Raw genomic sequence first — 19693 nt, 5'->3', positions numbered from 1 at the left:
AAAGCAAGCAAAAACCCTTTCAAACACTCCTCGTGTCCAGGATACGGTGGGAGGTGCAGGTAATCGGTTAACAGAGAACGTTTGCAATCTGAAACACACGAAAATCTCGTGGTTGGTGTTTTGGTTTGAAATTTTCCTAGCAAGAGATCCCATGCGCTGCTTTGCTTCTCTGGTCAATCCCAATCCAATATTGACTTTCCCATGGTAGCGCATGGGATTCGAATTTGGTAATAATAATAATAATGTCGGACTTTCAATTCAAAGGTTTGTGTATTCACACGTTGTTTGAATAAATCCCAAAAAAAAAATGTAAATTGTAAGGTTAATACATAAATCAATAACTATGTAAATAAATAAATAAAATCATTGACAATAATCAAAATAAAAATTAAAAAAAATTAAGAGATGAATTAAGATACCCTACAACACAAAATAAGATATTTGCTTGATTTTTTTCACTAAACTTTTTAAAATCAATAAAAATTAAATCCACATGTAAATGCATGTCTGCCCTTCTTTCTTTTTAGATGTCCTTAATGAGACATTCATTTTATTGTATTCACTAAATTTATTTAATTATATTTTTATGTGATCCATTTTTCCTCAATTACATCTATAAGTGTTTAATTTGTTTGGGATTAGGTTTCATTATTTTTCTATTTGTCATGCTTTTAATTTAATCATATAGGTTACAAGTTTTAAGTGTTAATGTGATTAAGAATCCATTTTCCTCTCATTTTCTTTTATGATTTTATCATTAAGGGTGAAAATAAAAAAAAAAAAAAACTTAAAGAGTATCTAAAAAAATTAAATTGAAAAAAAATATAAAATTTAATTGAATGATAAAATTGAAAACCAATAAAACTCTAACAAAAGAGCCAAGGGTCAAAATAAAAAATTAAAAGAATAAATATTGAATTAGAAAAAACTATATATGATAAATTGTAATTTAAGGACTAAATTAAAATCATAAAAAACTTTTGTAAAAGGTGCAAGGACGAAATAAAATTGTACAAAACATAAGGACTAAAATTGAAAAAAAAAGAAAAAAAAAAGGACAAACATGTGCTTACTCTGAGAGAGAAATAAAAAAAAATCAATCGATAATAAACCGCCCATCAACTGTCATTACATGCCACACCAGGAGAAAAAGAATGCGTGCTTCTAAAAACATAGCAAAAAATAAGGTTTGAATAACTAGTGGCGTTATATATGCAGTCTGAAGAGCACGGACGCCACCAATATACTAAAGCATTTTCAAATAAACAAATAAAAAACCAATGCAAAATTACTAAAATGAACCTCAATGCATAACTAACCTTTTGTCTTTTACAAAAACATATGTTTATTTTTATTGCAGCTTAGCAAGTGAAAACCCACAAACATTCTTGGTCAGCAACTCAATTATTTTATAATGTTATAACCTTTATTACTATCTAAAAAATTATGAAATCTAACAAAACCCCTTTGTTAACCAGTCTAATTTTTGTTGACCTTAGGGTATAATAGTTTTTTTATTATGCAATTAAAATTAAAAAGACTTAACATACCCCATTCAATCTTTTAATTATCAATAAACATATAAAAATACCAAAATATCTCTACATCAAAAGCTTTTTTTTTTTTAGTAAAATGATAATTTTACTTCACGTAAAAGAAAAGAAATACCCCACCCCAGCCCTTAGAAATAAGAAAATCCACTCTGCAAGTACAGAATAGACTGTCTTGAAACTTATCCATAAGAATAATCGCAAGAAAACGGTTGATATGCGGGGCTGATTGAAATACCATAAGCTGATCATCATCGATAATGTCAAAGTGTGAAATATTATCTATTATTGTTTCAGCAATGAACAAAGGATTCAATTATATATATAAAAAGATGGCGTGACATGTGCACTCCAATATTTCCTAAAGAAAATAAATACCGATATGTTTCACACGGGTGCTTGTACATATCCAGGAAAAAAAATACACGTACATGACGTGAAAGAAAGAAGAAATTGTAAACTAAACAAAAGTCATATCCAGCGAGCTCCAAGTTCAAACTTGAATTATTATCTTGATGAATGTGCAAGTCAGTGCTTACACCTACCTTGAAAGGATATGATAAGAATAATATTAAACAAGGCAACAGCGCACAAGATCAAGTAAGTGGTGACGTTTTTGATAGATAATTTCTGTTTAGCTGCCAAGGTTGCAAGAAATCTAGCTTGTAGTGTGGGTGTGTAAACACACTGCCGCCACACTAATAGTAGTATTCTGTCGTTGTCCAGTGCAATTTCTTTTCAGTTTCACGTATAAATTGTATCATAGAATCAAAATAAAGAAGTAGATAGACTTAAAAGCATTACAAGAAATCAATTCAGAAGTCAAAGAAATGCATTTAAAGTCAGTACAATGTTCAACAAAAGAGTTACCAGGAGTGATCGGGCTGGTTGTAAAGTCACAAACTGCTGGTTAGAGGAGTATTCACTTTCAATGAGATGGTGACTAGACTAGCAACCACAATATAGAGTGTTTTTTAATCAGGGTGATTCACATTTTACATTGCTTAATCTTTAATAAATTCGCTACGACTAGCAAGCACAATACCTAATTGTTTTCAGGTGCCCCAAAGATCACATTTTCACGGTAAAAACAAGGGGGGTTGCATTCATGAACCACGAAGTCAGACATGGAAGAATAGCATTACAATAACTTACAAAAAATCATCATACCAGTTGCCGTAGATGATACCTAAATTAGCAGCCACCTAGCTGCATATTCAAACAAGTTTTTCCTTTTTGTGCTCATATTCAAACAAGTTAAACTTTCTTTATGACGAGAATATTAATAAATATAAAGTTATTTTGTTTTATTTATTAAAAATAGAATAATATTTTTAATTTTCTTTGTAGTTTAATTTGTATATGATCTCTTTGTATTTAAGTTAATCATATTATTTTAGATTAGTGTGATTATTATGCAGTATCAATGAAATCCTAGTCTCCTGCTCTCTAATTTTATTTTATTTTTTTAACAACGAACATACCCCAGATAATACTTTCAACTTTCTCATTGTATAGGGTTCTTCAGAAGCAGCTCTAGCTTTCCACATCAACCACACCACTGGCTCTTATCTGCCAAAGAGAAAATAACTTCTAAATCATGAATAAAAATGTTTAACTGAAAATTACATTCCGATCTAGGGTCTTCACGAGCACACTGCCTCCAAAAGGTCCCTTGGCTTTCAAAACCACAACATAAATAGAATAGGCAAAGCAGAGGCCTAAAAAGGTTGGACATAACAAATTTGTAAGAGCTAATCCTGTTCCAATTTATGGTCTTCGGGAGAAAACTTTACCGCTTAATGCATACAAAGTAGCTATCATGACACACTGATTTCAGTATTAAAATTGTGGGTAAACAAATACCACAGCTCACGAAAGAAGCTTGGCTCTGAACAAAATAAAACAGAGAAAAAAAGTTCAGATAACAGATCCCCAACTACCTAGTGATCAAGAGATAAATTATATTCACCAGCCACAACCGAAAGAACAGACATGCAGATGAGAATCCTCAGGTAACTCCATTTTGGCCTGGACTCAGAAGTTAAGATCCCAATGATGCATTAAGATATATCAGAACTATATTAATTCTGCTAATTCTAAAATTCTGTTCCTCCATTCTCCTGTTTGACCCTGGCTTGAAATAACAAAACAGAAGGTAATGTTAGGCTGCCAAATCACAATAATAATCAAGGCTTATGTATGCAAATTTTGCATGATTTTCCAGAAGTAGAAATTACGAGGTTGAACTTCCTGTCAAAAGTTAATGGCCTTTTTTCGCTGAAAGTTCTGAAACACTTGCTGAACTTTTCTTCTTCATACCCAAATATCTTTGACACTGGATCAAAATTGTGCCTAAGTTTGATTAATATTATAAGGCAGCTATTAACAGTTCCAGCACTGTCGAGTCAGAAACCATTTTCCAAGGATTTGATAATTGGGATACAAAAGTTGACATTCAGAACCAGTCTCACTGAGTGCTGGTACCTTTGTACTGCAAAATAGTACTGCAAGATTTTAATGATTATCCACTTGCTGTAATCACTCCTGTATTAGAAAGCAATCAAAGAACATCATTCCAGGCGGTGCACGAGAAAGAAAGTAAAAGCTACTCCATTACAGGCTGCATCTTTAGACACACACAGACCCGTGCAGTCACATCTCAACATCAATCCATGAATAAAACCTCAGAGTCTTGGAGATCTGCTCATGGACACACCAATTATTAGAAGTAAAACAACCATAAATATTGATCAAAATGCCCATCTATTAATACAACTTAAATATCAACTCCAGATTTCACTTGATATTCACAAGTAAAGAATTCAAACCCAACTAAATTTCAATATTATTCATATCATTTTCTCCAAACAATTGAAACACTTCTTTGAAAAAAAAAGCATAATTCACTTAACTAAAAATGCTTACTTGCAGATTGATCACCCCTTCAAAATCTAGGAAAAATCTTCTATTGAACAAAAATCCCACGTCAATTACGGCAACTCATGTGGTTATGCAGTTTGACATCCTAATCCAATGAATGAAATTAATGTCAGCATAAAAATTATAGCAAAATCAAAAACCTACAAATTATGCAATCAGTAAAGGACCACTAAAATGCAGAGAATTCAATCAACTTCAAGAAGTCAAATTGCTTTTCATTAACACTAATGAAGATACATAATATTGTCATTTCCTTAAATTTATATCCTCTCCCACTCTAAGAGAAGAGACCTCTAATTTGCACAAATTAAAAAATCGATTACCCACAATTCATATAGACCAAAATGTTCTTCAACAATCAGATTACAAAGGCCACAAAACTACATTGCCAACCCAGTCAAGGAAAATTCGAAACCACACCATTCCCGGCTTCTTTACAGACACAAAATATTTGAACTTCAAAATTCTAAAAAAAAATAAAAAAAAATTGAAAACCAATGAATTACGGATCACTCTTGTACAACATCAGTATTATCTTCGTTTGGTGATCCAAACTTCTGCTCGAAAGAGTCTGTAACAACATCACGGAACCCTTTAACACCCAGAAAAACAAAAACACGTTAATAGAATGAACCCATAAAGTTAACTAAAAACCCAGAAAGAAAAATTTATTGCACAGGCAAACACGTGTTTCTATTGTTATGTCATGATGTGCATCTGCGAAGGCTGTTTCTTTACCCGGAGAGCAGCAGTCTAGGCAATCAAAAAAGAAGCAACCATAATTTCTTGTTTCTTTGCTTCCATTTTGTCAAGCATTATTTACTTTATACTCTAGAGATTCTTTTGGGTTTTTGAGTCGTGAAAGAGGAGAGGTAGGGATGACAATGTTAGGGATGACAATGGGCAGCAGTGGAGTTGGATTTTTTTTATTATTATTCATTTTTTATCTATAATTTGTTATTCAAAAAATTTAAATAAAATATAGGTATTCATATAAAATATTCATTATCTAATATATATATATATATTAGGAGTATATATATATTATTACAAAAATTAATGTTCTATAAATATATTGTTCAACAAGCAGCAAACAAAAACAATCCTTGGCAACCTATTCTTACCAGGCAGCCACATTTCGTTCAGCCTTGCTAATGCAGTCTGTGCTACAACTGCAGTTGCAGAATGTAGCTTGTTATACTCCGCCAGAGTGCATTTTGATAAGGAGTAAGAAGCCATGGCAATAGGGGAAAACCTGAGCCCCGAATTTATACTTCCCCAGCTCCACTTATTCAAGTTCTATTTTTTTCTCATTTAACCTTTTCACTTCCTTAGATAGCTTGTGGAAACTCGAGTTCTGCAGTACAAGTGCATCATTTAAACTGCCTGGGAACCCAACAATTACACCACAGAATCTCATGTCAGGGTCCACTGTTGCTTGCTAGAGCATGTTGTGGTTCTTCTCACGATCAATCCATACACCATTTGATCGGTCCACTGTTGCAGAGTCATGGCAATGCGGGTAGCGTCAATTGAACCACAATAATTAGGCAGGCCACATATTTTCTCAAAATTTGATTTAATCTCTTCAATCTCTGTTACTGTGAAAGGCCAGCAAAGATGGTGCAGACCTCTTTCTTCCTTTGCTTCCACAGATCGCCGGGTTATTTGAGGAAAAAATGATTGGTTGATCCCCAACAAATCGCCAGTGTTTGACAATGATTCGCCAGAGCCGAGCCTCCTGAGAGCAAAAGTTACTTCAGTCAGTTACAGACAGTGGCTTCCCATTTGAACCAGTGAAGTTTGATTGCCTTGCCCTCAGGTCTCCCTTCACAAGGGAGCAGATGTGGTTGGATGTCTTTCTTGATGTTTTGAAAAAAAGATTCAAATTTCTTTTATTCAAAAAAAGGACCTAAAAGTGGAGACAAAGAAAACAGTCATCCAAGTGATTTTCGAATCATCATGCAAAAAAATGTCCAAAAGAACAATAAACTCGCGGGGTTGTTCAGGCCAATTTGCCAGATGAAGGGATATTCTGCCTCTAGCATGCTTGATAAAATACCAAATCCAAGGCTACATAGAGATACATCAAAAGCTGCATCATACAGAACAATAGCAATAAGCGAAGGTGAATAGAAAGAAAAATACAATCAAACAAAAAGACAAGGGAGAAGGTAAAAGTTATTCGTCTTTTATAGCAGAAAAATCAATGGATAAATTTTCTAAATTTTTTTTATAGTTTCATAACAACTACACTTTACATTCTCACTTTTCATAAATTACAAATAATTAAACGTAAGCATATTTTGTAATTTAATCTCACATAATACATACAGTTTTATCTTGATCGGCATGTAAATTTCCTCGTTAGACTCTATCAAAATGCAAGATTTAGATTCTTTTTTATTTCGATTGCAGAACATTTTCCAAGTTCTCATCCACCAAAAATTCAAGAGAATTTTAAAAATGCTATCAGCTCATTCTTAATATCCAAGATGCCCTTCATAGCCCTGTCACAAGGCAAATCCATCAGCTACCGTCCTCTAGGATGGCGGTGGTAGACGGGTTGATTCGATGGAGGAAATTGAAAATGTTGTTTATGGTTTATAAGAAATAAGGGCGCAAAATGTTACTCCTGTGAAACTACAGGGGGTGATTTGAAAAAGATGGAGCCCAGCCCATATAGCTTTCCTCCCTAACCAACTGGGACCATGGCTGGAGTGCTGCTATAACCATGCTTGTTCTGAACCCAAATAGACCCTTGTTTATGGTTTGCTACTGGGCTTTGACCTGCTTAATTAAATCCACTTATTTGTGATGCTGGCAAAACAAAAGGAATTATTATTATTATTATTATTATTATTAAGCCACCATCAATCATGCTTGAGATGGATAACCGGAAACAACTTAGTTTTAAAAATAATGCTAATCTTACTGATATTTTCTTCCCTCGAATTTCAAGCGCTCAAAACTTCAATCCTTGAATCAATGAGATTTGTTAGCAAAATTCACATTTCCAATGCATCAGATTACTTGAAAAGTGGATTCAGAAATTTTTATTTTTTTAAAAATAATCACTATTTCTCTAATTATTTGATAATTAGGGTAATATTTTGCATTGTAATTCAATTTTATTTTTTAAAATTTTTAACTTTAAATTATGCTTTTGAATTATTTTAATATAAAATATTAAAAATCTCAAAAAATATATTATTTTAATATATTTTTAAAAAATAATATCAATCTTGTCTCCATAGACCTTTACAAGCTATCAAGAGTTTTTCAATTAGATTTTGTGTGTTTGTTTTTTAAGTATTTTTTATAATTGGTGTTTTTAAAAAATAATTTTAGAAAAATAATTAGGTATAGTTAATTGAATTTAAATATGTGTTTAAAAATTATAGTTGAGATTTATATATAGTAAAAAATTTGATAATTATATGATTGTAGTTGTTTTTCAAAATATTTTTTACTTGAAAATGCACTAAAATAATATAATTTTATTTTTAAAAAATTATTTTTGATATCAGTCATGAAAATGATCTAAAAATACTAAAAAAATTCTTTTAAAAAAAAAAATAAAAAAATCATCAATTTTTTTTACAAAATTGCTTTTAAAACTCAAATACAAATAATATATTATAAATTTATTTAAAAAAATATAAAAACTGGATTCCAAATTTAATTTTTTAATAGACTTTGTAGTATAAAATATAGTTTTTTTAGTTAGTAAATACCTTGATGTATTTTTTACACCGTAGACGCAAAAGTTTGTACAAAACAAACGCACCGAGAAGCTTCCTCCCTACTCAGCTCTATAGTGGCAAGTCCTTCATGCCCCCACTTCTTCATTGCCATCAATACTCGCTCTTCTCTTAGCAGTCGCGTGTGTTGACACGTTGAAGTACCCTTGCTAGCAATTTCTCCAGTGATTCTGGCCCTGTAAACTTTGTATTCATCAAGTTCATCAAATGGAGTCCAGGAACGGTTTTTTCTTCTGATGACTGGAGAATTTGAGTCCTCGCTTGAGCTGCTAATTATGTCCGAGAAAACTTTGGAGTTTCTTGATGATTTTGTGTTGTGTGACCGAAAGCTTAGAGAAGTTTCTAGCAGTAGTGATCCTTTAAGAATGTATTCATGGCCATGACATAGTTGTACATAGTCAGTTTCGGACAAGTCCTGCCTCACAAATCCATTTTTGTACTTCCTGATTTTTTTTTAAGGAAAAAAAATCAGCACAAGCATACATCATTGCTGGGAAAATGATGGCAATCAAGAGAACTGAAAGTCTGAAACATCAATATAGTTGTTTTCTTAGTTTTCTTACAATTAAAAAACTGAGAGTAACTGAAAGAATGATCATTCTACCTTTTAGATGACCAGGAATACATGTTAGCCATGCCCCGACCTCGGAGATGGTTTAGCCTATCTGTCACATCTGAAAAAATAGGGCCGAAATTAATTCATACAACAGACACGCATAGCAGTAGTACCATACTCAACATTATTGTGCTAATGGGATCTTGAGCTTGCAAATTTTTAAGAAAAAATTTCACAAAAAATGTGTATTTTTCTCTTAATGTAGGCACTACCTTTTAGTTGAAGTCCTTAGGTAGAAGAGAGAGGGACTTCCATGAAATGAGGATGCTCCAACCGGCCATTCCGTGTGAGGTAGTAAACAACACCTACTTTCTGCTCGGATTTTGATTTTGGTAGGTTTAACATCTTGGTTCTTTCTGGATTGTTTTCCGTCTTGATATTTCGTTGGCATCGGTAACTCTCTTCTATCTGCGGAAGTGGTAGCCATTACAGGTACAAAGAGAAGCAACTCTACCAGTTGAAAGGTTTAGGCACCAACAGAATTCGATGTAAGATGGAGACGAGTTTTTGATCAGTATATAGTATTCAATGATCTTGACTTTTGAACAGTAGAGGTTTTGGAAATTTTGGGCAGGCAAAGAAAGATGTACAAGTCTTTGCTTCAATAGAGGGAACAGCTTAGAGGAAAGATGGAAGTTTGAGCATCTCGAAGGGCTTGGAATTTTGGATAGAGAAAAGTAGACCAACTGCTAGCAAACAGAGATGGGAATAACAAATAGAAGATGCATCAACCTTCATGCTGTTCGATTATTTGTAGATGAGGCAGTGAATAGACTCTACTAGAATCAGGTGAATCCTGTGGATAAAAAATGGGTAATGGTCATTAAATTTAGGGCCAAGAGTTAAAATGTTTCCTAAGCACATTATCCCTTACAATCTGCTCACGACCAAATTGAAGGTTAAGACAAAATCCCCATTTTCGACAAACACAAGTCAAAGCCTAGCCCGTGAAACCATGAAATGCTAATCAGGGGCGCAAAATTTGACAGTTCACTACAATTTCCAAACCGCAAGTCTTGACCTGTGGAGGCGACTGTAGAATCTGCTAGCTCCAAGCAAGAAATATACCCTGACTTGCAAGTCACTCTTCCCTCAGTCTCACAGCTGTTTTATTATATCTACAGTTCATCCCTAGTAGTTAATGGTCCTGACAGACCTGTTTCTAGTTCAACATCTGGATGCTCCAACCATTTTGGTGGGATTTAGGAAGCCAAGCGGGCAGAAGGCAAGGTGCTGCAGGTCACTCCTGTTGAGCTTGAATACGCAAACAATGAGTTGTGATCGGGTTTATAGACTGGGCATAAATAGAAGCCTGCGTTCAGAGACTAGAAAAAAAAAACACAATTTACGTTGTCTGCAGTTTCAAACACGAGACACAGAACTGCTCATGTATCAACAAAATCAACCTCCGGGGTATTAGGGATCGTGCTGGAGTTTCTGATGCTTCCTGCCACGGCAATCTTAAGGGTCTGTGCTATTCCTCTTGAACCAGGTCACATTCAACTATTTCCTACCTTTCAGGAAGTCAGAAACAGAGAAAGGACTTTCCATGCGGCACTGGACTGAGCAACGGAATTTGATATTGAATTATACCGAAAAAACATTGAGTAATGATCCAGGGCATTCAATTCGACTGATTTAACAGATAAACTTGGAATACAAAAATGTAACAGCTAGCGTCTATGAATCGTCCAAACTGATGTGACGTCAAAGAGTTCCAACAATTTTATTTTTTTTTAAGTAAGTAAAACTCTTTGCCTAGCTGAGTAAATAAGAAAAAAAAACAAATTAAAAAAAAAGGGAAAAGAATCCCCACTTATTTAACTTGTATTGGAATCTGTTGGATCAGCAGCTAGCTTCTTTGGGCAAGCCGTAGAAATATGCCCCTTTTCACCACACTCATAGCAGGTCCTCCTCTTAATCTTACCACTGCTAATGCTTGGCACACCATTATTAACTTCATCACTTGGAATCATAGGCAGAGCAGTTGATTGAATTTTTGCTTCTTCAACTATTTGATTTTGGTTTCCCTGGAATTTTCCTCCCTTCTTAGGGACCGCACAACTTATCTTGATGGGTCTCCCGCAGACAATCCGCTGGTCCAACTTTAGTGCCTTCATCAGTGAGTCATTGTCAGAAAAATCAACATGGCCATAACCACGGAATTCCCCTGTTTCCTTGTCCATACCAAAACGTATAGATGATATTTTGCAATCAGAGAAAAATTTCTTCAGGTCATCTTCAGTTATATCCCAAGACAAATTTCCAACATAGATCCTGTTGTAACCCTCCACAATTCCTGGTGCAAAATTGGGTTCCTTGCTGACTTTAGTTGTCTTGTAAGGCTGAATTTTCAGATAAAACCCACCCCTGAAAAGTATTACAAATTTCATGAGCATGATGAGAGGAATGGGTGAATACTGATAATGGAAAGCTAAGTAGCATTGTATCTACAAGTTACTTACATGTCAGATCCATCAAGATCCAAGGCTCGTTTGGCAGCAGCTTCAGTCTGCAAGGAAGAATTGCAGTAGAATCAATAAAGGAAACCAAGTTAGTTCAGCAGAAAAGTTTCAAGTTTTCGAAGTTCAAAATATTGGAACTTCATTTCAGTACATCTTAACATGGGTGCCTTTCCTAGAATCAGCCTTCAGCCTAATCAAGGGGTTGTCTTAGCATTGCTCTGATTCCATCCATTTTTCATCTTTAGCTGTGTCTTCCTTCACAGTAACCCACCATTTCCTATTGTTTTAAGAAGAAAAATTCCTGTAATTTGGCCAGAGACTACAATTAACCAGACAAAATTTGTGGTTCACTGCGATTGTTTAATTTATTAGGAAACAGGTTAGCCAGTCATCAAAATTTCAGATTCCTTAGCTTGTAAAAGCACAGAATAGAGCAAAAAATATTTAAGGAATGACATTGTTGACATTGGAGTCAAATTTAAGTTAATATTAAAATGTATTATGAAATAGATAACCAGGCTGAAGTAGGTGTTATTTAAATTTAGATGATTGTAGATACCTTGAAACTAATGATGGCAATTCCCCTAAACTTCCCACTGTCAGGAAATGTCATACAATCAACTTCGGTTATGGTACCACAGCCTTCGAAGAAACTACGAATGTCATCCTCAGTTGAATAGTATGGAATGCCTCCGACATAAACTTTGTCAGCAATATCCTCACTTATTTTACTGCAAAAGCATTAGACATATAAACGAAACAGAATTAGCATTCAAAACAACCATCATGTTGGTAGTTAGAGAGTGTAATCCAATCTAAAATAGCACCATTTGTTTATCCCTGTTCCTAATACAACAGCCTATTTTCAAACCCAACTAAAAAATTATCCAAAATATTGATCAATTGCATTACCAAACATATTATGAATACCATAATCAAAGAAAAAACATAAAAACCTGATTTGAAGAAAATGGGCACCAATAATCAAACACAAGCACGAATGACAACCCGATTTTACTACAGGGGAATGCTTCAAAATATTACCTTTCTCCGGCCGCTTTTGCCGCCTCTACAACCCCTTCTGCCTCACCAACTGCCTTCTCCTTCTCAGTTTTTGCCTTCGTCTTCTTCTTTGTCTTCTTCTTCTTCTTCTTCTTTTTCGCCTTCTTTGCCACCTTCACTTCTACATCTTCCTCTAAACCCTTCTTTTCACTCTCTCCCTCCTCCCTCTTTCTCTTCTTCCTCTTTATCTTCTTTTCACTACTTTCACCATCACCGTCCTCGCCCACTAACAAACCCCCTTCCCTTATGTCTTCAACTTTCTTGTCATCTTCACCATTATCACCAAATTGGCTCTTTTTTTCTTGAGCCTTTCTTCTTTTTCCTCTCTTTGACAATCTTTGTCTCTGTTTTGCTGCCTCTAGAAGCTCTTGAAGCTGCGAGTTCGACTCTGGGTTTCCTAAAGATCCTTTTTTGCTATCTCGTTCGGGTCCATTAGACACTTTGGATACTAAAGCCTCAGCCTTCACAGTTCTCAGCTTCTGCTTTAGCTTCTTGTTTGATAACACCATTGTTGTTCGCTTTGAACCCAAAAACCCTAATCGAGGGCTTATAGTTTTATCTGTTTAAACGTGACCGTTAAAAGCGAAAACTAAACGACGCCTCGAGTGGTCGTTCTACTTCGTAAATTTGGTTGAAGGAAATAACGTGACCGTTATAATCAATCCTCCGATTTCGGTTGAAGGAAAAATACCATCCTTCATATAATTTGTTTCGATTAAAGGAGTATTTGGTTATTATGTTGTTTTAAATTGGATTAATATCACCCTTAAGTTTGCTTAGAAGGCATTAATATGATTCAATTTTAAGTAATTAAAGTATTTTATTCAACCAAATGTAGAAAATAAAGGTTGTGTATGATTTTAGCCAAAAAAAATAAAATTAAAGAGCTCATTCTCAAAGTATAAAACGATAGCGTTTTGAAAACTCTAAGTGGGTAATAATATAAAATCCAAAACATGAAGAAAAATAAGAATCCACCCCAAGCATTTTTCTATTAATGTGAAATAAAGTCAAAAATAAACAATTAAATAGTTGGTCCAAATTGTAACTTTGCACCTTAATTGGTTACGAGAAGGAAGGGCCCATTTTTTATTTTTTGTTTTACTTATCCTCCCTAAACTAAATTGTTAGTGTTTGGTTTTTTCAATTGAGTTATAATTCAAGTTTTATTTTTTTATTAATAGTTTATAATAAACTAAATTAAATTCAAAATATATTTAATAAAAATTGATTTAAAATAATCTTTTAAGAATAGAAATAATGTAAATCAGAATCTATAAATCAAAACTGTAAAATCTTAACTTTTGATTTAACCTTATAAGAGATTAATTCAAGTAAAAATTATTTCTAATCAAATATATTATAATTTTCATTAAAATAAAAAAATTAACTTAAACCTAGATTTAAAAATAATGTCCAATACAACAACCTTAGTTAGTATCATTGTCGGCTTTTTTCCCCGTCAAACATGTCTTTTCTTTTCCTTATTTTCCGCTGCTCTAATCTTTACCCCTCTCCACTGGATAAAAATGGGTCACCAAATTGAAAGGTTAAAAGCAGTATACTATAGACATAGATAAATTTAAGAGTATAATAATAGTTGTTTTTTAAAGAAATTTTTTGTTTGTAAATATATTAAAATAATATTTTATTTCAAAAAAATTATTTTTAATATTAATAAATCAAAATAATTTGAAAATAGAATAAATAATTTAAAATAGAATAAAAATAAAATACTTTTAAAATATAAAAATAAATTAGATATATAAAAAGTACAATCTGGGTGGCAAAACATAGGGAACTGATCCATAAATTTGGTAACACTGCTTTAAACATCCTATGGTAAATGAAATTTAACCTAGCGTTCGGTAAATTCAAATGGCTGATTCAAATTAGACAAATGGGCGTGGGCAATTCCACAATATGGGAGAGTTGGAAGAATCCATAAGCTAGAGAAGTCAAAATAAAACCTTACGTTATCCACGTACCTCCCCTGTCCCATGACAAAAAAAAAAAAAAAAAATCTCGACTCCAGTCTACTAGGTTTTTGTGTCGATTCTTTTGAGTAATATATCTAAAATGTTGCCTATTAATTTCTTATTAACACTCATTCGAACGCAACTGAGATCAGGAAAAGAAAAGGAGAAATTCACACGAGTAGAGGCCATTGTTGCCCTGAAATGAAGTTTCCAACAGTGAACTTTGAAGCCTCGATGGTGTTGATAATGTGGTGGTCACACCCAAGTACTGGACTCTTTTTTCCAGGGTTGCTTTAGGTCCTACGTTTTGATACTCAGAATAGTATAACGTTCCCTAATTGGTTGATTTTCCCAAGTAAGCTTTGATCGGTGACGGGTTGCTGTTTCGAAGGTCATATGCTGCAAGTGACACGGTGCAGTTGTGTATGCATGATTGTGCTTGAAGGTCTGTCAAATTCATTTTTGACTTCTGCTGTGATAGTGATTATGTTCGATCATGTGGGAGGAAGAGCCGAAGAGGAAAGAAATTTATATTCATTTCTGTAACACATGAACAACATGCATGCATAGTTGCATCTTAATTATGAAATCCAAAGTTATCAGGAAAGAAATTCACATAATGTTGTTGTGTCTTGATGCCGCCTCCTTAAGGGCGCTATACTGGGCTTCTCCTCCTTGAAAACCACCGCCATCATGCAACCAGTTGTTGATTGTAATGGCAAACCTCTTTGCATTAAACTCTGGTGCAGCTGCTGCATCATCCTTTATCTATTTCTAGTTGCTGCTTTCATCCTTTACTCCGATCATGTCATCTACAATCCAGTACAGCACGCACCCAGAAAAACAACCACAATCCATAATATTAATTATTAACTTAAAAAAAAAAAAATTATTAACTTAAACAATGTAAAGGCTGTAACTCAGCTATTCATGTTTTAAGTTAGATTCTTGAAAGTTACCGGTTAAATTTCTATAAATTTTAGGGTGATTAAATATAATTATTAATTTTAAAATTTATAAAATTTATTAAAATACACTCAAGTACAACTCTAAGCAGTATAATTCTATTAATTAAGTTTTAAATTTATTATTTAAAAATAATTAATTCGAGTTTTACAAATCTTATTATTAATAAAAATTTATAGAGTAATTAATTTTAGAATTTAAAAAAATTAATTAAGGCGCCTTAAGCTATCCGGATTAATATAATTACCAAATATATATATATATTAACTTACATAAATGCTGACGTAAACGTTTACACGTAAAACTGTCATAAAGAAAGTGATTGTACTGCCATATGGCAAAGACGTTAAAGAGAAGGTAAAGGCGAAGGCATTTAGCAGCCCCCTCGCGTGAAAAAAAGGATCGAGCCTATCCCAATATTTGAGTCACCCATGAAAAAGCCCAATACGAAGCCCAGGATCAAGCCCATCATTCTGTTAATAGATAAACAAGCAGCAAACAACATTTAAAAGTGAGTAAACATTGTCAGTGGAAAGCAAACTCCCACAACCTAAAGCCCATTTGTGATTTTGTTGTACGTAGTTAAGTTCGGGGCCTGAGGGACCATTAGATTCCACACAAACCCAGATTATTAATTGTTAATTAATTATTAACAAAAACTAAGAAATAATGTTTTTATTATGCATCATCTTTCAAAATGTTATTCATAGTTTTTTTTTTATCTTTTTTTTTTAATTTATTTTTTTCCCCTAATTTTTTTTAATATTTGATTTATTAGACATTAAGTTTTCTAATTTATTTTTATTTGTATTTTAGTTCTACCACATGAGTTGTGAGTTTGATAAATTAGCCTAATTTAATTTAATTTATTTTTTATTTTTTGTTGGTATTTTCTTTTTCAATTTAACCTTTACCATTGAGTTTATTATAAATTAAATTTTATTGTCTTTTTTGATTTATTTTCTATACAATTATATTTGTTTCATGATTCAGGATACGAGTTTTGTGGGTTAATAAAAGCAACATCGAGTTATTTTATTTTATTTTATTTTAATTTTATCCTTCAACAATTAGTTTATTGAAAATTAAAATTAAAATTTTATTTTAATTTATGTTTGGCAAGTTAACTTCAGTTATTTCAAACTATTTTTTGTGTTTTTTTTCTTAATTAAAAATTTTCAATTGCATCCCTTCAATATTAAATTGATTAAAAATTAAACTTTATATTTTACTTTTAATTTAATTTATATGGTGTTATTATAGTCTTATGATTTGAGTGGTGTATTTAATAAATTAACTTGGGTTAATTTTTTTTTTTTTTATTTTTAAATTGTTTTTTTTATTTTTTAATATTGAGTTTATTAGAAATTAAACTTCATAATATATTTCAATTTGTTTTATAATAAGTTATAATGATTCTATAACTTGGATCATAAATTTAAAAAATTAATTTAGATTGATTTATGTTATTGTTTCAGTATTTTTTAAAAATATTATTTTAAATTTTTTTGAATCAAATTATATTTTTATCAATTATATATATCATTATTTTGTATCTAATGGTCACATTGAAACAATTACAGCAAGGTTTAATTTCATTTTTATTAAAACAATATCAATGACATCTAGATATTTATTTTTATGCTAGAAGATATTAATGTAGCTAGTGTTAAAGGGGTCTATATCTATCATCTACCACTGAATCTGCCTTGATTTTCCTTTCCTTTCATTTTGTTTTCCTTTTGTGGCGTTGAATCCGGCTCCGTACACCACCACCCCACCCCGGATGAACTAATCCGCCATGTATTTGGACAATTTCCTCCGTCAACTCTCCAGCGAAAATCTCTCTCTTCTTTTATGGTGTTGAATCCGCCTCATTGTTGTTTCCTTGTTAAAATGATTCTGCTATTCATATGGAAAGAAGCACAGAAAAAAAAAAAAAAAAAAGGGAGGAGAGGGAGAGGAAGGGGGCAGAGGAAATTGGAATTTATGGTCATAGATTTGTTTTTTAATTGTGTGTGTGTGTAAAAGATTTAACATAACTATTTCATTGTTAATTTTAATTTTAATAGAATAAAATAAATATTTTATAATTTGTTTATCATTAATACAAATATTAAGATGACTATTGGGAATTAAGGTTTTGATTTTTCTATGAAAATAAAAATAATATTTCTTTATTTTTTTTGTTTTATTTTTATATTTTTTTCAATACATAAATACTTTTTATCTTTTTAATTAAGAAATAAAAAACGAGAAAAATTGAAAATAAAAGAGAAAAATAATTTCCTGTAATTGAAAAACTCTCTGAAAATGATGGGTGTGATTTTAATGCAAGATTTGCTATATATCAAATTCCATGTTTTCTATAAGCTGTTTGGTATCCATTTTTTATTACAATTAAATTTAATTATAATATTAGTTTTAAATTCAATTGAAAGATAAATTAAATTTAAATTCTTAAAAGATATAGAATTTAATTTATTTTGTTATCTATGTTATATTATCATTGTAGTCTTCATTTAATTTTTTCAAATGTCCCTTAAAAAATTAATAAATAAGTATTTTGAAAAGGTTAGTTTTAATAATTTTTTTTATTTATAGTAAGTAAATTAGAGAGGTCGACAATCCATTTACTTTTATACTATTTTTTTGGAGATTGAATATTATTTAAAAATCAATTTTTGACACTTAAAATGATCATAAATATAATATATTTTTAAAACCATTAAATTAAATTCAATTTAGAATATTTGAAACGTGTTATACAATTGATTCTAAATTGCAAATATACATGGAGTGTGTGTGTGTGTTTACTACAGATATTTTCCAATTCATGATGCGGATATACTATATTCCATCATATGCACCATCGAAAATCACTTAATTATTAAAGTCTATATGATTTTTATTTTTTATTTTTAATACATTATTTTCATTTCTCTAAATCACTTAAATAACATGAACTTTAATATAATTATCAATCGACTACAATATCCGTCTAAATTTAAATAGATAAGTATAAAATGATTGATATTTTGTGTGGTTACAATAAGTTCCAATCCATCGTCATTAAAAAAAAAAGTTTTAATATATATTCGGGATGATTGGAATTTTATCATAATAAATTCGTTTATTTCATAATAAATTTATACACTGGTAAATCGTTTATTTCATAATAAATTTTGCTCAAAAAGATATTTATCATGATAGTTAATTTTAAAAGTCCTGAAAATGACTAATGAGTTTCATTTAGGTACTGTATTGCGAAAATAAACAATAAAATGTTGAAATAACTCTTTCCTATTATTTCCACGAAATAAATGGAATATTTACACCTCACCCAAATCAACTTTTTATGTTCTCAGTTGGTTTAACTGGGAAACAAATTTTTTTAAAAAATCAAACAAATTAATTGTAATCTAAACATGGAAACTGAAACGGATTTGCCATGAATTAGAATCAAAGCCCCATAAATTCAATGCTATTTACAGCTTAAAAATCTTCGGGAAAAGATATTCAACGATTTTTAATTTAGATCTCGAAATAATTAGCCAGTTTTCAATAATGCTGTTATAAAGGGCTAGGGATTTGCCATCATACATCTGCACTTTTAATTTATTGTTGGTAGAAGGGAGAAAGAAAACAATGAATTTTCTTGCCTGGCTTCCCCTTTTCCTTCTTGTCAATTTCTTGCATCAACCTACCACGCTGGTAGGGGCCGATCTTATACAAGAAACTTGCCAGAAAACCAGGTACCCTGCTCTTTGCGTGAAAACCCTAAAGTCAAACCCGCGAAGCTCTACTGCTGATGTCAAAGGACTTGTTCATATAATGCTAGAGGCTAACTTGGCAAATAGTAAACGCACTTTGGCCACAGTAAGCAAACTGCTTCAAGAGTCTAGGGATAAAGCCGTGAAGAAATGCCTCGACGTGTGCGTAGAGGAGTACGACACGGTTGCCAGTGATGATTTTCCTACTGCAATACAAAGTTTTGAGAAAAATGATCTTGGCACAGCAAAAATTCATGTAAGCGCTGCTTTTGATGCTCCAGGGAACTGCAGAGACACATTTTCGGAAGTTCCAGGCGTTCAAGCACCACCTGATTTGACCAAGCTGAATGATTATTTTGAGCAGCTCTCTATAACAGCTCTCATAATGTTAAACAATCTCGGTTGATGCAACCTTTTTGCCAATAATACAATGTTCCATGCCGGGCCGCCGGGCCCTAGAATTAGAATAATTTCACTTCGTCTTTAGGTCAAATATTGCACTGGTTCATGTTCATTTAAACGCAGTCATATTTGATATTTAGCAATATTAATCGTGATTATCTGCAATTAATTAC

The 19693-nt window shown here is 32.1% G+C and overlaps 2 protein-coding genes across 2 annotated transcripts; both read right to left on the bottom strand.

Moving 5' to 3' along the window:
• Positions 1 to 1883: 1883 nt before the first annotated feature.
• LOC105127668 (uncharacterized) lies at positions 1884 to 9300 on the bottom strand. Its single transcript, XM_011029046.1, is given in 11 exon segments — positions 1884 to 2759; positions 3035 to 3271; positions 3494 to 4578; positions 5618 to 5754; positions 5757 to 5996; positions 5999 to 6254; positions 6256 to 6405; positions 6491 to 6588; positions 8402 to 8700; positions 8862 to 8931; positions 9183 to 9300. Coding segments are annotated over 8 exon segments (1326 nt in total). The 3' UTR covers positions 1884 to 2759; positions 3035 to 3271; positions 3494 to 4578; positions 5618 to 5659.
• A 1176-nt stretch (positions 9301 to 10476) lies between these two features.
• On the bottom strand, positions 10477 to 12948 carry PHIP1 (phragmoplastin interacting protein 1). The gene is made up of 4 exons (XM_011028828.1): positions 12383 to 12948; positions 11898 to 12069; positions 11339 to 11385; positions 10477 to 11243 (listed from the first exon to the last, which is right to left on the bottom strand). The coding sequence occupies exons 1-4, from the start codon at positions 12907 to 12909 to the stop codon at positions 10694 to 10696; spliced, it is 1296 nt and encodes a 431-aa protein (XP_011027130.1). The 5' UTR covers positions 12910 to 12948; the 3' UTR covers positions 10477 to 10693.
• Positions 12949 to 19693: the final 6745 nt, after the last annotated feature.

Source organism: Populus euphratica, unplaced genomic scaffold (genome assembly GCF_000495115.2).
Source record: "Populus euphratica unplaced genomic scaffold, PopEup_1.0 scaffold13.1, whole genome shotgun sequence".
Taxonomy (NCBI): Eukaryota; Viridiplantae; Streptophyta; class Magnoliopsida; order Malpighiales; family Salicaceae; genus Populus; species Populus euphratica.
This window is presented reverse-complemented; position numbering and strand designations above follow the sequence as displayed.

Coding starts and splice junctions, on each gene's coding strand:
- PHIP1 (XM_011028828.1), bottom strand. CDS start 12,909: ATGGTGTTATCAAACAAGAAGCTAAAGCAGAAGCTGAGAACTGTGAAG. Junction 12,070..12,382: donor GCAAAAGCGGCCGGAGAAAG/GTAATATTTTGA, acceptor ATGCTTTTGCAG/TAAAATAAGTGAGGATATTG. Junction 11,386..11,897: donor TTGCCATCATTAGTTTCAAG/GTATCTACAATC, acceptor TCTTCCTTGCAG/ACTGAAGCTGCTGCCAAACG.